The sequence below is a fragment of the Dermochelys coriacea genome, chromosome 11, assembly GCF_009764565.3.
Source record: "Dermochelys coriacea isolate rDerCor1 chromosome 11, rDerCor1.pri.v4, whole genome shotgun sequence".
Taxonomy (NCBI): Eukaryota; Metazoa; Chordata; order Testudines; family Dermochelyidae; genus Dermochelys; species Dermochelys coriacea.
In genome coordinates, this window is record NC_050078.2 from 13,241,535 (window position 1) to 13,262,092 (window position 20,558).

Below are 20,558 nucleotides of genomic sequence, written 5' to 3' on the forward strand. Positions count from 1 at the left end.
CAGAAAACTTGCATTTTTTTAAAAAACACATTGAAATACTTTCAACGTTTTTTTTCTTAAATTGGTAGGAGGAGGGATGGTAGTTCTTGCCCAGTGCTTGCACTAATGGACAGTCCATTTGGATCTACAGAAGAAACAGTCAATAACACAGACCCTAAAAATCAGAATTCATTCTTGCAATGCTTCATGGGAAGGAACACCACATCCAGGGATAAGAGTAGAATGCAGAGCAGGAGAGAAAACTGGAACACTGAAGCTTAATTACACGTGCGTGACAGAACATGCTACAGTTAAGACTAAAAGGCCCAGTGTATCATTAGCATTATTATCTAATACTTCAATGTGGGCCCAAAGATCTGAAGTAAGGATCAGGGTGTCTCTGTACTGGGTGCTGGGCCAGCACAGTATAGGAAGACGTGACCCTTGCTGTCTTGAAAATTTTACAGTCTAAGGCCCTGATCTTGCAATCAGATCTATGCAAGCGAACCCCTGTGCTTGTGTGAAGTCACATTGACTTTAAGACCTAATACCATTATTTTCAATCACTCCCCATTTCCCTTTTAAAAATCCTCTATTTGATGTTTTACTTTATTTATTGACTGTGCCACCAGTAACTTTCAATTAAATAGCAAAGTGAGGTGTGGAGACAATACGACAGTGTTGATGAAGGCCTTATGGAAACCTTTCCGACATCTCAGTTGAAATTAATGTGGGAAAGGGAAGTAAATGATGAAAAAACTCCCCTATTATGTCTGGCTAATGAGTATCAGTACAGGGCCCTGGGTAATCCAATTGGGAATGAGGATCTTTCTGATGATGTCACACCTGAGCTGCCAATGGACTATCAGATTTCATAAGGCAAGGATTGGGCCTGGATGATTCGTGGAGAGACCTCCAAGGAAAATCATGGCAGCTGAAGAAAGTTACATTGGTGACTCAGTGGGCGGCACTCAGCTTTCTGAGTCAGTGATGAACTAATCCGCTACGTGGAACTAAGGGAGAGGGGTTTCTGGACGTACAGTCTTGAATGAAGGCCTGGACCCTTTTGGTCATTGTAGACCCCAGGGCAATTCTCACAAGAGTATTATTCCCAACAGCCTATGTGGGAACTACACTGGGCCTAGCCAGGGCTGGGAACCTCAGTACCCGTAGAACCAATATACCAAATTTAGATTATATAATCAGGAAGTGAGTTAAAGTAGTTATGCAAGGGAACTGAAGGCACACAGAACCTGGCAGGACTGGGTTCAACATGCATAGGTTCAACGTTTCCCCTGCAGATTCAATTGGATACGGTCGTATCTACACTTCCTGCTATAAATCCTTGTGAAGTAATGCTATGTGCCTTTGAACAGCTGCTTCATTTCCTCCCAGTAGTGGCAACAGGATTCATTGATATCTCCTTATTATGGGCCTGAGTCACCTCTCAGACTGCACATCTTCGTTGACATTATTCCAAGTATACCCTGGTGCCATGGGAGATCAGAACCTGGCCCTGAATTTCTCTCCCTGTAAAAACACACAGATCCCTACCCCTTTCAGAAGAAAGGAACTGTATCAAATGCTAGATGTTAAAAGTTTCTTCTTGGGCCTTTAAGAACAGCTGGGCTCATGACATTAAGTCCAGGCTTCAGCTCCAACATTCCCTCGGGAAGCTTTGGTTTTCCTACATGGAAGCTGCAAGGAACAGCACAATTTTCTGAGCCAGGCTGGATCCTGAGCTGCAGTATCAGGCTCATGACACTGGGATATACGCTACCCTTGAGCCAACCATGAGACTCTCCTGGATATCAAGGAGAATGTTGCGCAATCTAGGGCCCTTTATTTGGAACAGCAGGGTCTCTATTTAAAACTGCCATGTTAGAAATACAATTGTTTCAGTGCTGCTTGGAGGAGGACAGTGGAGGATGTGTAACCATGGCAATACATTTTACCTGGAAAGTTATATTTGGATACACCATTACACATGGACTTCCCTATAAATTGTCAGGTTTGTTTGGCATTTGCAGAACAGCACATTACAGAGAAAACGGCCCCAGCCGTGATGTATTTTTAAACACAGTCATTTACATTTTCAGAAGAGCAAGAAGAGAAACCAAGAGATTTAACTGATTCACGAAGCACAAAATCAGACATAATTGTGGTGGGGGAGAGAATAACCTACCACTTAACCCATAATTACCCAGTTTGTCCTTCACTCACCACTAGCCATCCAGTCCTCAGAAAAAGAACCACTCCAAAAATGTTGATCATGCAAGAAGTAAAGACGCCATCCCAGGTTCCAAAGAGCACTGGCTCCCAGACGAATAGCTGTATCTTCCACCAGGGTTCAGTCTGTGTTTGAGATACCTAGAGAAAAGTAAAACCTTCAGTTACCTCCATGCTGTCATCTGGGTGATTGCAGAAGTAGCACAGTGGCCTGCCAAGACTCCTACAACAGGGTGCTCTGTGCATGGCTACTACAGCGTCCCTTTACCTGACATCACCAACAAAGAGCAGTATATCAACAGAAAGGGGAAACCCTGAGTGGTGGGACAGGACCACGAGGGTCCACAGACCCCAGCAATGCCATGAAACTATTGCAGGCTCCACAACATGGATGCAGAAAGCGCCACTGTTTGGTTCTTAAACGGCTTTCTCTATCACATAGAACTCAATCAAACAAGTAACACCATGCTGAAGCATAAAAAAACCCAGCCTCTACTGTACAGAAGGCAGGGCCACAACATCTCAGTCAATCTGGCCAGGACGCTAGATGTAAAAACTATACAGTCAGTTTTTTATCAGGCACAAAAAGATACATTACCGGAGATGCCAAATCAGCAGGTTCCCCATTAATGGAGTCATGGTGGAGTGTACTTGTCCTCTCCTCAGGTTCCCACCCCTCAGCTGTTCTTTTTAGGTGACAAATCTGAGGAACTATCTCAGACTGAGGTGTCAATAGAGGAGGTTTCAGAACAAATTGATAGATTAAATAGTAATAAGTCACCAGGACCAGATGGCATATTCTCAAGCGTTCCAAAGGAATTCAAGTACGAAATTGCAGAGCTACTCACTGTGGTATGTAAACTAATGCTTACATCAGTCTCTATACCAGAAGACTGGCAGATAATATGATGCCAATTTTTTTTAAAGGCTCCAGAGGAGATACTGGCAAATGCAAGCCAGTAAGCCTACCTTCAGGCAAATTGGTTGAAACCATAGCAAAGAACAGAATTACCAGACACACGGATGAACATGATACGTTGGGGAAGACTCAACACAGGTACAGGACCAGGACCACGTAAAAGAAAATCGTGCCTCACTGATCTATTACAATACTCTGAGGATTTCAACACACACCTGAAGAATGGTGATCCGGTGCATACAGTGCACTTGGACTTTCAGGAAGCCTTAGACAAAGTCCTCACCAAAGGCTCTTAGGCAAAGTAAGGAGTCATGGGATAAGAGGGAAGGTCCTCTCATGGATCAGTAGCTTTGTAAAAGGCAGGAAACAAAGGGTAGGAATAAGTGGTCAGTTTTCACAGTGGAGATTGGAAATAGCAGGGTCACTCAAGTTTCAGAGTAGCAGCTGTGTTAGTCTGTATTCGCAAAAAGAAAAGGAGTACTTGTGGCACCTTAGAGACTAACAAATTTATTTGAGCATAAGCTTCACTCAAGGATCTGTACTGGGACCAGTGCTGTTCAACATATTCATAAATATTCTGAAAAAGGGCATAAAACGGGGAGGTGGCAAGGTTTTCAGATGATACAAAATTCTCAAGATAATTGAGTCCGAAGCAGACTGTGAAGTTACAAACGGATCTCACAAAACTGGGTGACTGGGGAACAAATGGCCGATGAAATTCAGCATTGATAAGAGCAAAGTAATGCATATTGGAAAACAATCCCAACTATACATACAAAATGATGGGGTCAAAATTAGCTGTTACCACTAAAGAGGTCATTGTGGACAGTTCTCTGAAAACATCTGCTAGCTGTGCAGCAGCAGTCGAAAAAAACAATAGAATGTTAGGAACCATTATGAAAATGATAGATAAGAAGACAGAAAATATTGCCATTATATAAATTCCTGGTACACCAATACCTTGAATTCTGCATGCAGTTCTGCCCCATCTCCAAAATACACATTAGCATTGGGAAAAAGTACAGAGAAGGGCAACAAAAGTGATATGGCATAAGAAGCAGCCTCCATATGAGGAGAGATTAAAAAGGCTAGGTGTGCCCATTTTAGAAAAGAGACGATTAAGAGGGGCTATGATAGAGGGCTATAAAATCATGACTGATGTGGAGAAAGTGAATAAGGAAGTGGTATTTACCTTTTCACAAACACAGGAACCAGGGGTCACCAATGAAATTAATAGGCTGCAGGTTTAAAACAAACAAAAGGAAGTATTTCTTCACACAACTCACAGTCAACCTGTGGAACTCGTTGCCAGGGCACTTTATGAAGGCCAGAAGTATAACTGGGTTCAAAAAAAAAATTAGATAAGTTCATGGAGGATAAGTCCATCAATGGCTATTAGCCAAGATAGTCAGGGATGCAACTCCATGCTCTTGGTGTCCCTAACTCTCTGACTGCTAGAAGCTGGGAGTGAACGACAGGGGATGGACCACTCAATAACTGCCCTGTTCTGTTCATTCCGTCTGAAGCATCTGGCACCCGCCACCCCTGGAAGACAGAATAGTGGGCTAGATGGACCATCGGTGTGCTGCAGTTTGGCCATTCTTATGTGCTTATGACTAAAGGCTGGGAAGTGCTCTGGGCTGACACATCCTGCTTCAGCAAAGGACATATCCACCACCTTGGAACACTTCTGCTACAGCATATGCAATTTACATGGTGAGGAGCTGGAGGGTGGGTGGGGAAGGAATGTAATGCTTTGGCAGAATATGGAGTGATGCTAATTCAGCTTCTCCATAATTAATTGTGGCTCTCCTCTGAAAAGTGACTCTATAGAAAAGGCATCAGAGGGTTCCATGATTATTTTCTCCCAGTGACTATCAAACGTTTCCTGTTTACAAGCTCAAAAATGTTTTTTCTAACTGCCAGCCCTGCAAACTCTGAAAGACAAGGTGGGGTCTTTCTTTCTCATGGATCAGCACCAGTACTAAAGATTCCATAAGTCAAATTAACCCTTCGGTGACACCTGTGCAGCCCCAACATTTTTGCTGGATTTGCACACATGTAAGTGGTGGGAACTTAGTAAGCAATTCTGCTGAAGTTTCACAAGAAGAAAGAGAATCCAGCTCACTCACAGTCATAGAGTTTAAGGCCAGAGGGGAACACCAGATCATCTAGTCTGACCTCCTGTATAGCACAGGCCACCACCACCAGCCAGCGCCCGCACACTAAACCCAACAACCAAAATTAGACCAAAGTATTACAGCCAACAAGAGACTAGACTATTATGTGCCATAGGCAGAGAATAGGAGGGATAGGGTGCACCAATGCTCAAGGCCCCCACAATGGCAGGGAAACTACTCTCTCTGCTTGGGCCCTGCAGAGCTAACAGTACAAACTTGTTTTTTGTCATTACTGTAAGCAGATACCTAGCTTAAGCTGTTATTTAAGTGAGTGTTACTGGCTGGTAAGCACTCTTGACAAATAAGGGCATTTGTTTAGGCAGCTAAATGTGGACTTAGAAGCCTAACAAGCAGAAGTTTGTAATGGCTCTGCTGCATGGTCTCAGAGGCAGGGAGTAGGGTCCATTTAAAAGTCCATTCCTTCAGCTTTTTAAAACAAAAAACACAAAACCATCCTCTTTTGGTACCAGCATGACTAGAATCTCATAGTGAACAAAGCCAAGAGTTAGAGTTTGGGGAAGGTGACTATACCCTATACCATTCTCTGGAAAAGACAGGCCCTTCCTTGCCTGACATCCAACAAGATGTTCATCCAAGGAGTCTCATAGAGCTTCCTTGGACCAGGCCCTGCAGAGGCTACTTTTGACTGGAGGAAACGTAAGACCTTGAGAAAGGGTGACCATCATGCAACTCTGCTGGATCTCACTAGCGTAATAAGGTATCCATCATGTTCAAGGCCTAAGAAGGAATGAAAACCTTTCTTACTGGAACACATGTGATTTTGACATAACCTGATTAATTGCAGATATTTGTTATGTCAGGCTATTCATCTGCCAGTTCACGATGACGTCACAAGGGGCTGAAGATGGAACACAAGAGATTAGTGGCTTGGGGAGAAGGGGCCTTTTCAACATACCTGTTGTGCTTCCTCGTGGAACAGCTCTTGCACATGCATGTCACTTCTCAGGCCAGCGGCGCTATTCAGCACAAACATCTTATCTTTTATGTTAGAGCTGTATATCCAACGTGCAGTCATAATGCCAATCACAAGTCTGAGGGGCAGAGTAGGTGGTCAGCTATTCTCCTCAGACAAATTCCTGTAACACTGGAATCTCCACAGACGAGGATTCATGGTTTTGTTACTCCTAGTCAGAAGGGATGGGGAAGAAAAAGAAAGACCAACCTACTGTAATTTTCTAATTCTGCAGAAGACAAAGAAGCCCAAATCTGTCATTTATGCAGCACCATCCTTTCAAACCATACCCTTATAATGATGCCAGCATGTGAAATATAGGAGCTGCCTCTAATAAGGCATCTTGATAGAGCATGTATAGTATGAAGACAAGAAAACAAAGTCCTGACCTTGGGGAAAAATTAGTGGACCCACTGGCAGCCAAGCTCCCCTCACCCTCCACCCCACCTCCTCTTCCTCCTCCTCCCCTGAGCGCGCCACGTCCCTGCTCCTCCACCTACCTCCCAGCGCTTCCCGCCCAGCCAAACAGCTGTTTGGCAGCGTCAGCTCGCTCCAGGAGGGAGGGGGGAGAAGCAGGGATGCGGTGCGCTCAGGGGAGGAGGCGGGGAAGAGGCAGGGCCGGGGCAGAGATTTGGGGAAGGAGTTGAAATAGGGGCAGGCAGGGGGCAGAGTTGGGGCGGGGACTTTGGGGAAGGGGTTGGAATGGTGGAGGGGCTGGGGTGGGAAGGAACGGGGCAGGGTCGGGGCCTCATGGAAGGGGTTGAGTGGTGGTGGGGCCGGCGACAGAGCAGGGGTCGAGCACCCAGGGGAAAGAGGGGAAGTTGGCACCTATGATTTGTACCATGCCTCAAGGCAAGGTATGCCAGGTGTGTCACAGAACAGATAGCTTGACGGGTCCCTGCCCCAAACAGCTTACAATCAAAACAGAAGTGCGCACTCACAGATGAGAGTTAGGAGCAGAGGATGGGAAGGGACTTCCGGGGTCATTGAGTCCAGTCCCCGACTATCACAGGCAACCCTGTCATATAATCCCATTCAGAAACATATCAAGCTCCATCTTAAAACTAGTTAGTTTTCTTACCCACACTACTTCAATTGACAAACTATTCCAGAACCTCACTCCTCTGATGCTTACAAATCTAATTTCCAACTTAAATTTATTCATGATCAGTTTATACCCATTTGTTCTTGTGCAACATTGTCCTTTATCTTAGATAGATCTTCCCTTTTCCGAGTGTTTATCCCCTGATGTATTTATAGAGACCAATCTCAGCTGGGGCAAAGGACTTAACAACAGCATAAGGATTGAACGATGATGTTTAGCTTATATTCTGATAGTTATTAAATTTGAAGATGGGAACTTTTTTGTTCCTTTGGGTTTCTAACATCAGTATGAATTATACTTCATGGTAGCGGTATTTAACAAATACACACAAAGAATCAATCATCATTATAAAATCCATGTTTACTTATTTGTATTTGAGTAGTGCTTAGAGACCCCAACTGAGATCGGCGATCCATTGCACTAGGCGCTGTACAAACACATAGGGAGAGAGAGTTTCTGTCCCCAGGAACTTACAGTCTAAACCGAGAAAGGAAGATTATTGTCCTCAGCTTGCAGGAACAGTGGGACAGAGAAATTAAGGGAATTGCCCAAGGTCACACACAACATCGGGAGGCAAGCTGGGACTTAAATCCAGATTGCTCATGTCCTGGCCCAGGGCCTTACCCACAAGACAATCCTTCCTTAACCAGCCTTCCTTTCTAATTCTGTCTTTGCCTTAAAACGTAACATTGTGAGCACACTAGTATAGAAACAACATCTGTGTTCCCCAGTAGTTGCACTGATGATCCTCCTTTGTAGCATTTCTGCTGTGCCTGGTACATTGGACAGCACAGGAGGTGTTTCTTTACCCTGTGCATTTGTCCTCTTCAGCAGCAGTGAAGCAGTTAAGAAATCATTGATTCCCTGCTGCTCATTCCCTGCTTTGAAGCCAAAAAAAAATCCTTTACAATATCACAATTGGTTGCTGTTTTAGGGCGGTTGGGGCTTCAAGCAGGAAAGCAGCAGGAGCTGATGAACTCTTAAGTTACAAAGATTGTGTTTTTATGCAAATAGCCCCAATGATGAAACTGGAGGGAGGAAAATACAGGACATGCAGGCTTTTAAATAAAATATTTTTTAAAGTGTTCCACAAGGCATTAGACTGCTCTTTAATGGGAAGAGATTTTATTTAGTAAAGGCTCTACTGTGATCACCAAAATTCATTTAATCTATGGAAGATACACCTGGAAGTAAAAATTGAGCATCTCTGTCCTTGTTCATTTTACGGTGTTCATTTCTAAGACCCATATGCTTGTTGGACACACATAGGTAAAGCATTCCTAGCAGCAAAAGTACATTTGCAAGAGTGCATTTGCAGCAAGTTTGGAATATCAAGTAGTAATCATTCATTTACCATATCTTCCACAGGCAAACGTAAAGATCTTTTATATAGTAAGGCCCCAGTCATGAAATTTATCACTTGCAGGTGAACTGTGCTTTCAGGACTTTCAGGACTGGGGTGCAACCTTGGCAGGATATTCTGCCCTCCTACTTTTTAAATCCTCCAACAGACTTGCTTCCTTCTTCTATTCACTCTGGTCTCTGAAAATCCCTGCTCTCTTTTCTACTCCCCAACCCCTCTGCTTGTCTATTACTAACTTCTCTCGCTCCCTGCACACTGTCTCACCCCTATTGGTCTGAGTGCTTTCTCCTCTGCAGCTACTGCTATATTGAACAGCCTCCCTAATTTTTCTCCCTTTCCTATAACTTAATTCTACAATGATTTATACACATACATAAATCACAAATATTTGCATTCATTTAGCATTGCAAAGCAATTTGGGATACTGTTTTATGTAGGACGCTGTGCAAGATACGTAAATGAAAGGAAAATAAATATTTTGCTCTGATTCTGCACGTGCTTAACTTTGTACAATGTGAGTCATCCCATTGAAGTCGACAGAATTTCTTACAGTATGTAAGATAAATAAACACACTTCTTTGTGAGATCAGGGTCTGAGATTGTAGTCTTTGGGGCAGGGACCTTCTTCTTGCTATGTGTGTGTATATAGGTGCCTAGCTCAATAATACCACCACAAAATATCCATCTAGGTTAGAACATAAAAATGGCAATACTGGTTCAAACCAATGGTCTATCTACCCCAGTATCCTGTCTTCCAGCAGTGGCCAATGCCAGATGCTTCAAAGAGAATGAACAGGACAATCATCAAGTGACCCATCTCCTATCATCTGGTCTCAGTATCTGGCAGCTAGAGGCTTTGAGACACCCAGAGCATGGGGTTGCATCCCTGACCATTTTAACTAATAGCCACTGATTAATAAATTCATGGACAATAGATCTAATTCTTTTTTGAATCTAGTTATAGTTTTGGCCTTCACAACATCCTCTGGCAATGAGTTCCACAGGTTGACTGCACACTGTGTGAAGAAATACTTCTTTTTGTTTGTTTTAAACCTGCTGCCTATTAATTTCATTGGGTGACCCCTGGTTCTATCTAGCATTTGCCACACCATGGCTGAAGTATGTTATGCTACATACACCATTCAAAAATTAGTCAGCTAGAATAATAATTCCTTTCCCCAAATATAAAATTAGGGCCTAATTCAAATCTTGATTGATAGTCACTTCCCCAGCACTAAATAAATCAGTGAAATGTAATCAATGACCACGTATCTGTTTCCCCAGGGCTTTCATGGCTAAGAGCAAAACAAGAGCTTTTGGGGAAATATGTCCACTGTAGTTTTAAGGAAAAATAATTATGTAGGATTGATTTTTTGTTTGCTTTTATGGTGACAAGTAATTTGGAAGTGGAGATACTTTCATATTTAATTATAAAGGCTTATTCTGGAAGATGAAAATTACAGGCTTTAGTGTGCATTCTGCAACTCAAACCGCCTTTGTACCTTTTCAAAGGTTTCAGAGTAGCAGCTGTGTTAGTCTGTATCCGCAAAAAGAAAAGGAGGACTTGTGGCACCTGAGAGACTAACAAATTTATTTGAGCATAAGCTTTTGTGAGCTACTCACAAAAGCTTATGCTCAAATAAATTTGTTAGTCTCTAAGGTGCCATAAGTCCTCCTTCTTTTTTTACCTTTTCAAACTAAGACTATTTCATTAATATTCACATTAAAGAAGCTTCTCACCCAAAATCACTACTCTAAGCTACTCAACAGATGGCTGATTTTAAAGAAAAGAGGTTAATACATTTCCAACCACAATTGTGTGTGGTCCAATGACCTCTGAAGGGGCTCCCTTCCTGTCACAGGAGTTACTTTCAAGGCTTGTTTTATGACAGGACCTAATAGCCTAGAGTACTTTGTTTTCAATAAATCCCCTAAATCCTCATCATGGTCAAGTTTTTAAAAACACTTAATTTTGGGGACACCAAGGAAAAATGAATTAAAGATAAATCAAATGGCAGTCAGCACAATAAACTTAAATAGCACACTCAGGAACGTTTGATTATATACAAAAACAACAATGTTCTCCAGGTAATGTAATAGCCAAGCTAATTTTGTTGCTCTTCTATATTTTGAAAACAATAGTAACAGAGTATTACATATTAAGGACAAACCTTTACTCACTCTTGTAGTATATCAATTTTTCAGCCTGACCTGTCTTACTTCTATTTAAAGTTGTTTATAAGGTCCTCACCACCTCAGGTAACTAAACACTGTTACACTTATGCTGTAAATGACCACCTATAATGACAAAACAAGAACAAACCCCACTGGAAGGATTTATATAACAAAATAAACCACAGAAGTAAATGACATTTGCCACCATTGCACTGTTCGCTCTGGCTGTATGTCCTCTCTCTTTCTCTGACACCCTGTCTGTCCTGTCTATTTAGACCAGGGGTTCTCAAACTGGGGGTCAGGACTGCTCAGGGGGTCGCAAGGTTATTACATGGGGGGGTCGTGGTCTGCCAACCTCCACCCCAAACCCCGCTTCGCCTCCAGCATTTATAATGGTGTTAAATATATATAAAATAGTGTTTTTAATGTATAATGGGAGGTTGCACTCAGAGGCTTGGTATGTGAAAGGGGTCACCAGTACAAAGATTTCAGAACAGGAGTGTCCCTGCTAGTTTGCACAGGGGCCGGAGAGCGCCACCCTAGAGCCTCCTCTCGCCATCCAGCCGCAGTCACCCTCCATGTCCCGGCCCACAGCTAACGGCCAGCACCCCCTTCCCCAGCCTGGGGCTGGTTGTTGCTCCCGGGCTGTGCTAGGCAGCCTAAAGGGGACCCAGACAACAGGCCTTCCCCAAAGATTTAGACCGTAAGGGCCTGTCTCTCACTCTGTTTATACAAAAAGAAAAGGAGTACTTGTGGCACCTTAGAGACTAACAAATTTATTAGAGCATAAGCTTTCGTGAGCTACAGCTCACTTCATCGGATGCATTTGGTGGAAAAAACAGAGGAGAGATTTATATACACACACACAGAGAACATGAAACAATGGGTTTATCATACACACTGTAAGGAGAGTGATCACTTAAGATAAGCCATCACCAGCAGCAGGGGGGGGAAGGAGGAAAACCTTTCATGGTGACAAGCAAGGTAGGCTAATTCCAGCAGTTAACAAGAATATCAGAGGAACAGTGGGGGGTGGGGTGGGAGGGAGAAATACCATGGGGAAATAGTTTTACTTTGTGTAATGACTCATCCATTCCCAGTCTCTATCAAGCCTAAGTTAATTGTATCCAGTTTGCAAATTAATTCCAATTCAGCAGTCTCTCGTTGGAGTCTGTTTTTGAAGCTTTTTTGTTGAAGTATAGCCACTCTTAGGTCTGTGATCGAGTGACCAGAGAGATTGAAGTGTTCTCCAACTGGTTTTTGAATGTTATAATTCTTGACGTCTGATTTGTGTCCATTCATTCTTTTATGTAGAGACTGTCCAGTTTGGCCAATGTACATGGCAGAGGGGCATTGCTGGCACATGATGGCATATATCACATTGGTAGATGCGCAGGTGAACGAGCCTCTGATAGTGTGGCTGATGTGATTAGGCCCTATGATGGTATCCCCTGAATAGATATGTGGACAGAGTGACCCACCCAGCAATATTGTTAATCTACCCAACTATACTCTTAGCCCAGCGGAAGAATCTGTCCTATCTCGGGGCCTCTCCTTTTGCCCCTCCACCCCCACGAACATGATACAGTTCTGTGGTGACCTAGAATCCTATTTTCGACGTCTCAGACTCAAGGAATATTTCCAACACACCTCTGACCAACATATTAACCCACAGAGACCTTCCTGCCAACACTACAAAAAGAAGGATTCTGGGTGGACTCCTCCTGAAGGTCAAAACAGCAGCCTGGATTTCTACATAGACTGCTTCTGCCGACGTGCACGAGCTGAAATTGTGGAAAAGCAGCATCGCTTACCCCATAACCTCAGCCATGCAGAACACAGTGCCATCCACAGCCTCAGAAACAACTCTGACATCATAATCAAAAAGGCTGACAAAGGAGGTGCTGTCGTCATCATGAATAGGTCGGAGTATGAACAAGAGGCTACTAGGCAGCTCTCCAACACCACTTTCTACAAGCCATTACCCTCTGATCCCACTGAGAGTTACCAAAAGAAACTACAGCATTTGCTCAAGAAACTCCCTGAAAAAGCACAAGAACAAATCCGCACAGACACACCCCTGGAGCCCCGACCTGGGGTATTCTATCTGCTACCCAAGATCCATAAACCTGGAAATCCTGGACGCCCCATCATCTCAGGCATTGGCACCCTGACAGCAGGATTGTCTGGCTATGTAGACTCCCTCCTCAGGCCCTTCGTTACCAGCACTCCCAGCTATCTTCGAGACACCACCGATTTCCTGAGGAAACTACAGTCCATTGGTGATCTTCCTAAAAACACCATCCTAGCCACTATGGATGTAGAAGCCCTCTACACCAACATTCCACACAAAGATGGACTACAAGCCGTCAGGAACAGTATCCCCGATACTGTCACGGCTAACCTGGTGGCAGAACTTTGTGACTTTGTCCTGACCCATAACTATTTCACATTTGGTGACAATGTATACCTTCAAATCAGCGGCACTGCGATGGGTACCCGCATGGCCCCACAGTATGCCAACATTTTTATGGCTGACTTAGAACAACGCTTCCTCAGCTCTCGTCCCCTAATGCCCCTACTCTATTTGCGCTACATTGATGACATCTTCATCATCTGGACCCATGGAAAAGAAGCTCTTGAGGAATTCCACCATGATTTCAACAATTTCCATCCCACCATCAACCTCAGCCTGGACCAGTCCACACAAGAGATCCACTTCCTGGACACTACGGTGCTAATAAGCGATGGTCACATAAACACCACCCTATATCGGAAACCTACTGACCGCTATTCCTACCTACATGCCTCTAGCTTTCATCCAGATCATACCACTCGATCCATTGTCTACAGCCAAGCGCTACGATATAACCGCATTTGCTCCAACCCCTCAGACAGAGACAAACACCTACAAGATCTCTATCATGCATTCCTACAACTACAATACCCACCTGCTGAAGTGAAGAAACAGATTGACAGAGCCAGAAGAGTACCCAGAAGTCACCTACTACAGGACAGGCCCAACAAAGAAAACAACAGAACACCACTAGCCATCACCTTCAGCCCCCAACTAAAACCTCTCCAACGCATCATCAAGGATCTACAACCTATCCTGAAGGACGAGCCATCGCTCTCTCAGATCTTGGGAGACAGACCAGTCCTTGCTTACAGACAGCCCCCCAATCTGAAGCTAATACTCACCAGCAACCACACACCACACAACAGAACCACTAACCCAGGAACCTATCCTTGCAACAAAGCCCGTTGCCAACTCTGTCCACATATCTATTCAGGGGATACCATCATAGGGCCTAATCACATCAGCCACACTATCAGAGGCTCGTTCACCTGCGCATCTACCAATGTGATATATGCCATCATGTGCCAGCAATGCCCCTCTGCCATGTACATTGGCCAAACTGGACAGTCTCTACGTAAAAGAATGAATGGACACAAATCAGACGTCAAGAATTATAACATTCAAAAACCAGTTGGAGAACACTTCAATCTCTCTGGTCACTCGATCACAGACCTAAGAGTGGCTATACTTCAACAAAAAAGCTTCAAAAACAGACTCCAACGAGAGACTGCTGAATTGGAATTAATTTGCAAACTGGATACAATTAACTTAGGCTTGAATAGAGATTGGGAATGGATGAGTCATTACACAAAGTAAAACTATTTCCCCATGGTATTTCTCCCTCCCACCCCACCCCCCACTGTTCCTCTGATATTCTTGTTAACTGCTGGAATTAGCCTACCTTGCTTGTCACCATGAAAGGTTCTCCCCCCCCCCCCGCTGCTGCTGATTTCTTATCTTAAGTGATCACTCTCCTTACAGTGTGTATGATAAACCCATTGTTTCATGTTCTCTGTGTGTGTGTATATAAATCTCTCCTCTGTTTTTTCCACCAAATGCATCCGATGAAGTGAGCTGTAGCTCACGAAAGCTTATGCTCTAATAAATTTGTTAGTCTCTAAGGTGCCACAAGTACTCCTTTTCTTTTTGCGAATACAGACTAACACGGCTGCTACTCTGAAATCTGTTTATACAGAGGCCAGCACAGCAGGGTCCTGTTCTCATCTGCCCTTAGGCACTACTATCATGCATATTATGGTATAAATAAAACACTGAAGTGAACCAAAACATTTGTGATGAGAGAGCTCTCACCTCTTTGACAACCTACAGAAAATACAGCCACCCACCTCTTATCATTAACTGGTTTCTTATTGTTTTTTAATAATAAAAAAGAGATGTCCAAGGAAGCTCACAGACGGGACAGCTATTCCTTCCAAGATTTACCAGCATACAGACTAGATCTCGGTAGCCTCTTTGAAGAAACAAAAAGAGGACTTGTGGCACCTTAGAGACGAACAAATTTATTTGAGCATAAGCTTTCGTGAGCGACAGCTCACTTCATCGGATGCATTCAGTGGAAGTGAAAGCTGATGCTCAAATACATTTGTTCGTCTCTAAGGTGCCACAAGTCCTCCTGTTCTTTTTGCGAATACAGACGAACACGGCTGCTACTCTGAAACCTGTCTTTGAAGACAGTAGCTTAACCAGCCACAAACATCACCTTGCACACCTCACAAGCCTGCTGGGGGCCCTTAAGTGCCCATTCTCCGAAGCTCGGCCCGCGGCCATTTCACCCCCAGACTCCTCCCAGCCGTGCTGGGCAGGTTTAGGTGGAACTTCTGAGCTGACGAGTCCTAGAAAGGACCAGGAAGGAGGGCGAGCCCTGCCCATCTTCAAGCTGGGAGCAGGAGTTTCCTGGATCCGGGAGGCACCTGCAGCTTTTTCTCTGCGCCCTGCCCCCGCCTTGATCCGCTTGTGAAGATCCTGCACCTGAGTCACCCTGCTCTCCCTTTCCTCTCCTGCCCGTCATTCTTGCCCCCGCCTGCTTTGCCCTTGGAGGGGGGCAGGTAGCAGCAGCCGGGCCCCTGGTTCTCTGCTCAGTCAGTAAAAAGAAAAGGAGGACTTGTGGCACCTTAGAGACTAACACATTTATTAGCCCATAAGCTTTCGTGAGCTACAGCTCACTTCATCGGATGCATTTGTAGCTGTAGCTCACGAAAGCTTATGCTCCAATAAATGTGTTAGTCTCTAAGGTGCCACAAGTCCTCCTTTTCTTTTTGCGAATACAGACTAACGCGGCTGCGCCTCTGAAACCTGCTCAGTCAGTGGCAGTTTCCGGGCAGCCCATTTACAGGGCGAGTGAAAAGAAACCAGAAGTTGTTTGCCCTGGAAGCGGCAACCCCCTGCACGGCAGCCCCCCGGTGCTCGCTCCGCGCGCGGGGTCCAGCCCGCCACCAGCCCGTTATCCGGCCCCGGGCTCACGTCCCCCCACGCAGCAGCTGCTGCTGGCTCTGCTCACCTGGGGCCCCCTGGCTGGGGCAGGGGGTCGCTCCCTGCTCCCCCGGGCTCCGGCTGGGGGCGCCCGCTCAGGCTCGCCTCCCCCCTGCCCTGCAGACACGGGCCGGGCCGTTCTGCTGCGATCCGGGACGGGGGGATTCGAGCCTCCAGCCGGCGCTGCCCTGCCCGCGGCCCTCCTGCCACGTGGGCCTGGCCCTGCTGGTGCGGCGGCGACGGGACGTGGGGGTGGCCTCTCCCCAGGCAGGGACACTCCCTGCTAGTTTGCACAGGAGCCGGAGAGCGCCACCCTAGAGCCTCCTCTCGCCATCCAGCCGCAGTCACTCTCCATGCCCCGGCCCACAGCTAACGGCCAGCACCCCCTTCCCCAGCCTGGGGCTGGTTGTTGCTCCCGGGCTGTGCTAGGCAGCCTAAAGGGGACCCAGACAACAGGCCTTCCCCAAAGAGCTCACTTGCCTCCAGAAAGCAGGATGGGTGGCAACCCCAGCAGCTGGATGGCCCTTATTATTGATTTAGACTTGCCCCCATCCAGCTAACCTACCCCTAGCTACCAAATACGGCCCTGATCTTGCCGCCACTCCCTGAGGTCAGCAGGCTTTCTACCCTGACTTAGGGGAGCAAGGGCTAGGGCTTTGTCTTTCTTAGTGCTGATATTGGCATTCCCAGACTGTAAATGAGAGACTCCAGCTCTCACTCACACCAGTAAATCCAGAGTAACTCCATTACAAGGGTGTTGGATTCAGAGCTGAGAGCAGAATTAGATCCATGGGGGCAAATCCTCACCCCATTGCAGTGAATGGGAAAACTCCCACCAACCTCCCTAGGGCCACAATTTCACCCATAGTGGGTGGAGTCTGGAGGCGGATGAGACCTGTTTGGTATTTGGCCCCTCCCTAATCCTGTTTGTGCAGCATTGTGTCCTGCAGTATATTTTTGTACTAGTCCTAGTAAGAGACAACGCTTGTTGGTTGCATCCAAAGGGAGCAGCACATGTAACAGGAGCCTTGTACAATTTTGTCTGTTACAAATACATGCAGTCAGTAGGGAGGGAATGTGACAGGCTATATATGCAAACAGAGAATGAGTCTCATTATCAGAGATAATAGGCTCAACATCCTGCTTCACAAGCCTGTTCCTTTATTCTTTATTGACACTCAGGGAACATGATTTTTTCCCCTTAAGGGTGGAAGACAATGAGTCACATAAACAGTCCAAATAAGGATGCTGGCAGCAGCATCCTGTATTTCACTGAAAACATGAAAGCAATCATCATTTCCTTATTCATAATGGAGGCTTTCGATTTATTTGAAAGTCCTAGCACTTTGTGAAAAGAAATTCTCACACACCCAAGTTCAGCCGGATGGAGCACAGTGGGCATAAGTTATGCCCACTGTGCTCCATCCGGCTGAACTTGGGTGTGTGCATAAGGGCTTATCTACACAAGGGCATTTCATAATAGCTCTTCCTAAATAGCTCCCAATGTGGCACACTAAGGGGAATTTGCAAAGCAGATTAAAAAAAGAAAAAGGAGGACTTGTGGCACCTTAGAGACTAAAATTTATTTGAGCATAAGCTTTCGTGAGCTACAGCTCACTTTATCAGATTAAGGCACTCTTATTCTGGAATTCCCTTCTGTCCTATACAGGTTCTGAGGTCCTGCCCATCATCAGTATCTGAGCACCTTCCCATGGTGCATTAAGCAATGTGACTACACTTCTGTAGTCTGTTCTCTCATCCTCTGCCCGGGGGGCCAAGAGCAAGCTGTGGAATGCGGTATTTTGGTAGGGTTTTAGAATTTGTTGTTATGTATTTATGCTGGAGAAGGCAAGTTCAAATAAATTTGCCTTGCACTTGGAGCAGAAGATGGTGAAGTTGGATATGGTCCTCAGTTCCTAGGACTTCATGCCACAGTTTCAGTTCAACCCCAGAGACAAGCTTTAACCTTTTTGTAGAGAGTTACGTTGGGCCAAAGGCACATAGTTGTTGCCCGGGATCTTCATCTCACACCTTTATGCAAACTTTAAGCTGTCCTGCCCCCAGAGCTCCCTGAAAACTGGGACTGAGACTTTGAACTTGATTTGAAATTCTATGAGAAGCCAATGCAGAGAGCAGAGGACAAATCTGATGTGCTGGCAAAAGCGTGTGCTGCGGAGGATGCACTCTGCAGAGTTCTGGATTAGTTGGAGTTTCCTAAGCGCTGAAGTTTTTGTCCTCACGTATATTGCATTGCTATAGTTCAGACAAGTAATGAAGGTATGAATAATTGAGGCCAGGTCTTCATCTGCCAGGTTGGGACAGAGTCTTCTAGCCAACCAGAGATGTTAAAGTATTATTCATGGATGCTGCGATGTGAGAGCTTAACATCAGTGAGGAATCCAATTGTAGGTGTGTACATTTAATCAAAGGAGACTGCACCGTCACTGCAAACACATAGATTCAGAGACATTAAGGACATAAGGGACCCTAGCGATTGTCTAATCTGACCTCCTGCATGTTGCAGGCCACAGAACCTCACTCAGTCATCCCTGTAATAGACCCCATCCTCAGGCTGAGTTACTGATGTCCCCAAATCTTAAAGACTTCAAGTTACAGAGAATCCACCATTTACTCTAGTTCAAACCAGCATGTGACCTATGCCCCACACTGCAGAGGAAGGGGGAAAAAACCTAAGGGGCCTCTGCCAATTTGACCAGGGGGAAAATTCCTTACAAACCCCAGATGTGGCAATCAGTTAGACCCTGAGCAGATGAGCAAGATCCACCAGCCAGACACCTGGGAAAGAATTCTCTGCAGTAACTCAGGGCCCTCCCCATCTAGTATTCCACCTCCAGTTGTTGGAGATATTTCCTAATAGCAGTTGCAGATCGGCCATATGCCATTGTAGGCAATTTCATCATAACATCTCCATCATAAACTTATCAAGCTCAGTCTTAAAACAAATTAGGTTTTTTGCCCCCACTACTCTCCTTAGAAGGCTGGTCCAGAACTTCACTCCTTTGATGATTAGAACCCTTCATGTAATTTCAAGCCTAAACTTATTGATGACCAGTTTATACCCATTTGTACTTGTGCAAACATTGGCCCTTAACTTAAATAATTCCTTTCCCTCTGTGGTGTTTATCCTTCTGATGTATTTATAGAGAGCAATCATCTCTGTCCACATCCTTCCTTTTGTTAAGCTAAATAAGCCAAGCTCCTTAAGTCTTCTCTCGTAAGGTAGGTTCTCTATTCCTTTAACCATCCTAGTAGTTCTTTTGCTGCACCTATTCCAGTTTGAATGAATCTTTCTTAAACATGGGAGACTAGAATTGCACACAGTAGTGCAGATGAGGTCTCACCAGTGCTTGTATAATGGTAGTAACACTTCCCTATCTCTACTGGAAATACATCAGCTGATGCATCCTAACAGGTTTCAGAGTAGCAGCCGTATTAGTCTGTATCCCCAGAAAGAACAGGAGTCCTTGTGGCACCTTAAAGACTAAACACATTTATTTGAACATAAGCTTTCGTGAACTACAGCTCCCTTCATCGGATGCATGCAGTGGAAAATACAGTAGGGGGATTTTATATACACAGAGAACACGAAACAATGGGTGTTACCATACACACTGAAAGGAGAGTGATCAAGTAAGGTGAGCTATTACCAGTAGGAGAGAAAAAAAACCTTTTGTAGTGATAATCAAGGTGGGCCATTTCCAGCAGTTGACAAGAACGTGTAATTACACAAAGTAAAACTATTTCCTCATGTTTATTCCCCCCCCCACACACACACACACCATTTCTCACACATTCTTGTCAACGTGGCTTCTCCAGTCTGGCATAGTCTGCCTTGATAGCAAGAACTTATCAGTATCATTTATTCCCATGTGAAGGAAAATCAATGGATTCTTTCCTGCTCCCAGTCGATCCTTTTCAGTCTCAGGTCCACATCCTGTATTTTAGCTCTCAGCAGACAGCACACCCTTCTGTTCTGCAGATCAGCTCAGCTTCTGTCTGCTGTTCTTAGTAAGGAGTCCCCAGTCATGTAGACCTGTCTCTTCCTGGTGCTGGTGCAATTATTCAGCCTTCCTTCCTTCTGTTCTCTCTGGCTGCAATCTTCTTGTCTTCTGTTCTCACTTGACCCTGCAAATCATCTTCTATCCTCCTGGCTGTCTCTTCCCATATTGTTGTAAGACTAGCCACTCTTTTCTTCTTCCTTGCCCTTTAATCTGCCCACCAGCATTATCTCCGTCTTGCTCGGGTTTTGCTTCAACCAGTAGCT

The 20,558-nt window shown here is 45.0% G+C and overlaps 1 protein-coding gene across 2 annotated transcripts in view; it reads right to left on the minus strand.

Moving 5' to 3' along the window:
- Positions 1-15,825, minus strand: part of SLC12A8 (solute carrier family 12 member 8) — an 87,201-nt gene extending 71,376 nt beyond the window's left edge. The window contains exons 1-3 of one of the 2 annotated variants that reach the window (XM_043504963.1): positions 15,504-15,825; positions 6,224-6,452; positions 2,203-2,349 (exon numbers count right to left, since the gene is read on the minus strand). In XM_043504963.1, the coding sequence (XP_043360898.1) occupies positions 2,203-2,349; positions 6,224-6,343 (267 nt within the window). In that variant the 5' untranslated portion in view covers positions 6,344-6,452; positions 15,504-15,825. The remainder of the gene's footprint in view (positions 1-2,202; positions 2,350-6,223; positions 6,453-15,503) is intronic. The other variant, XM_043504962.1, reaches the window with a different exon arrangement.
- Between the last annotated feature and the right edge of the window lie 4,733 nt (positions 15,826-20,558).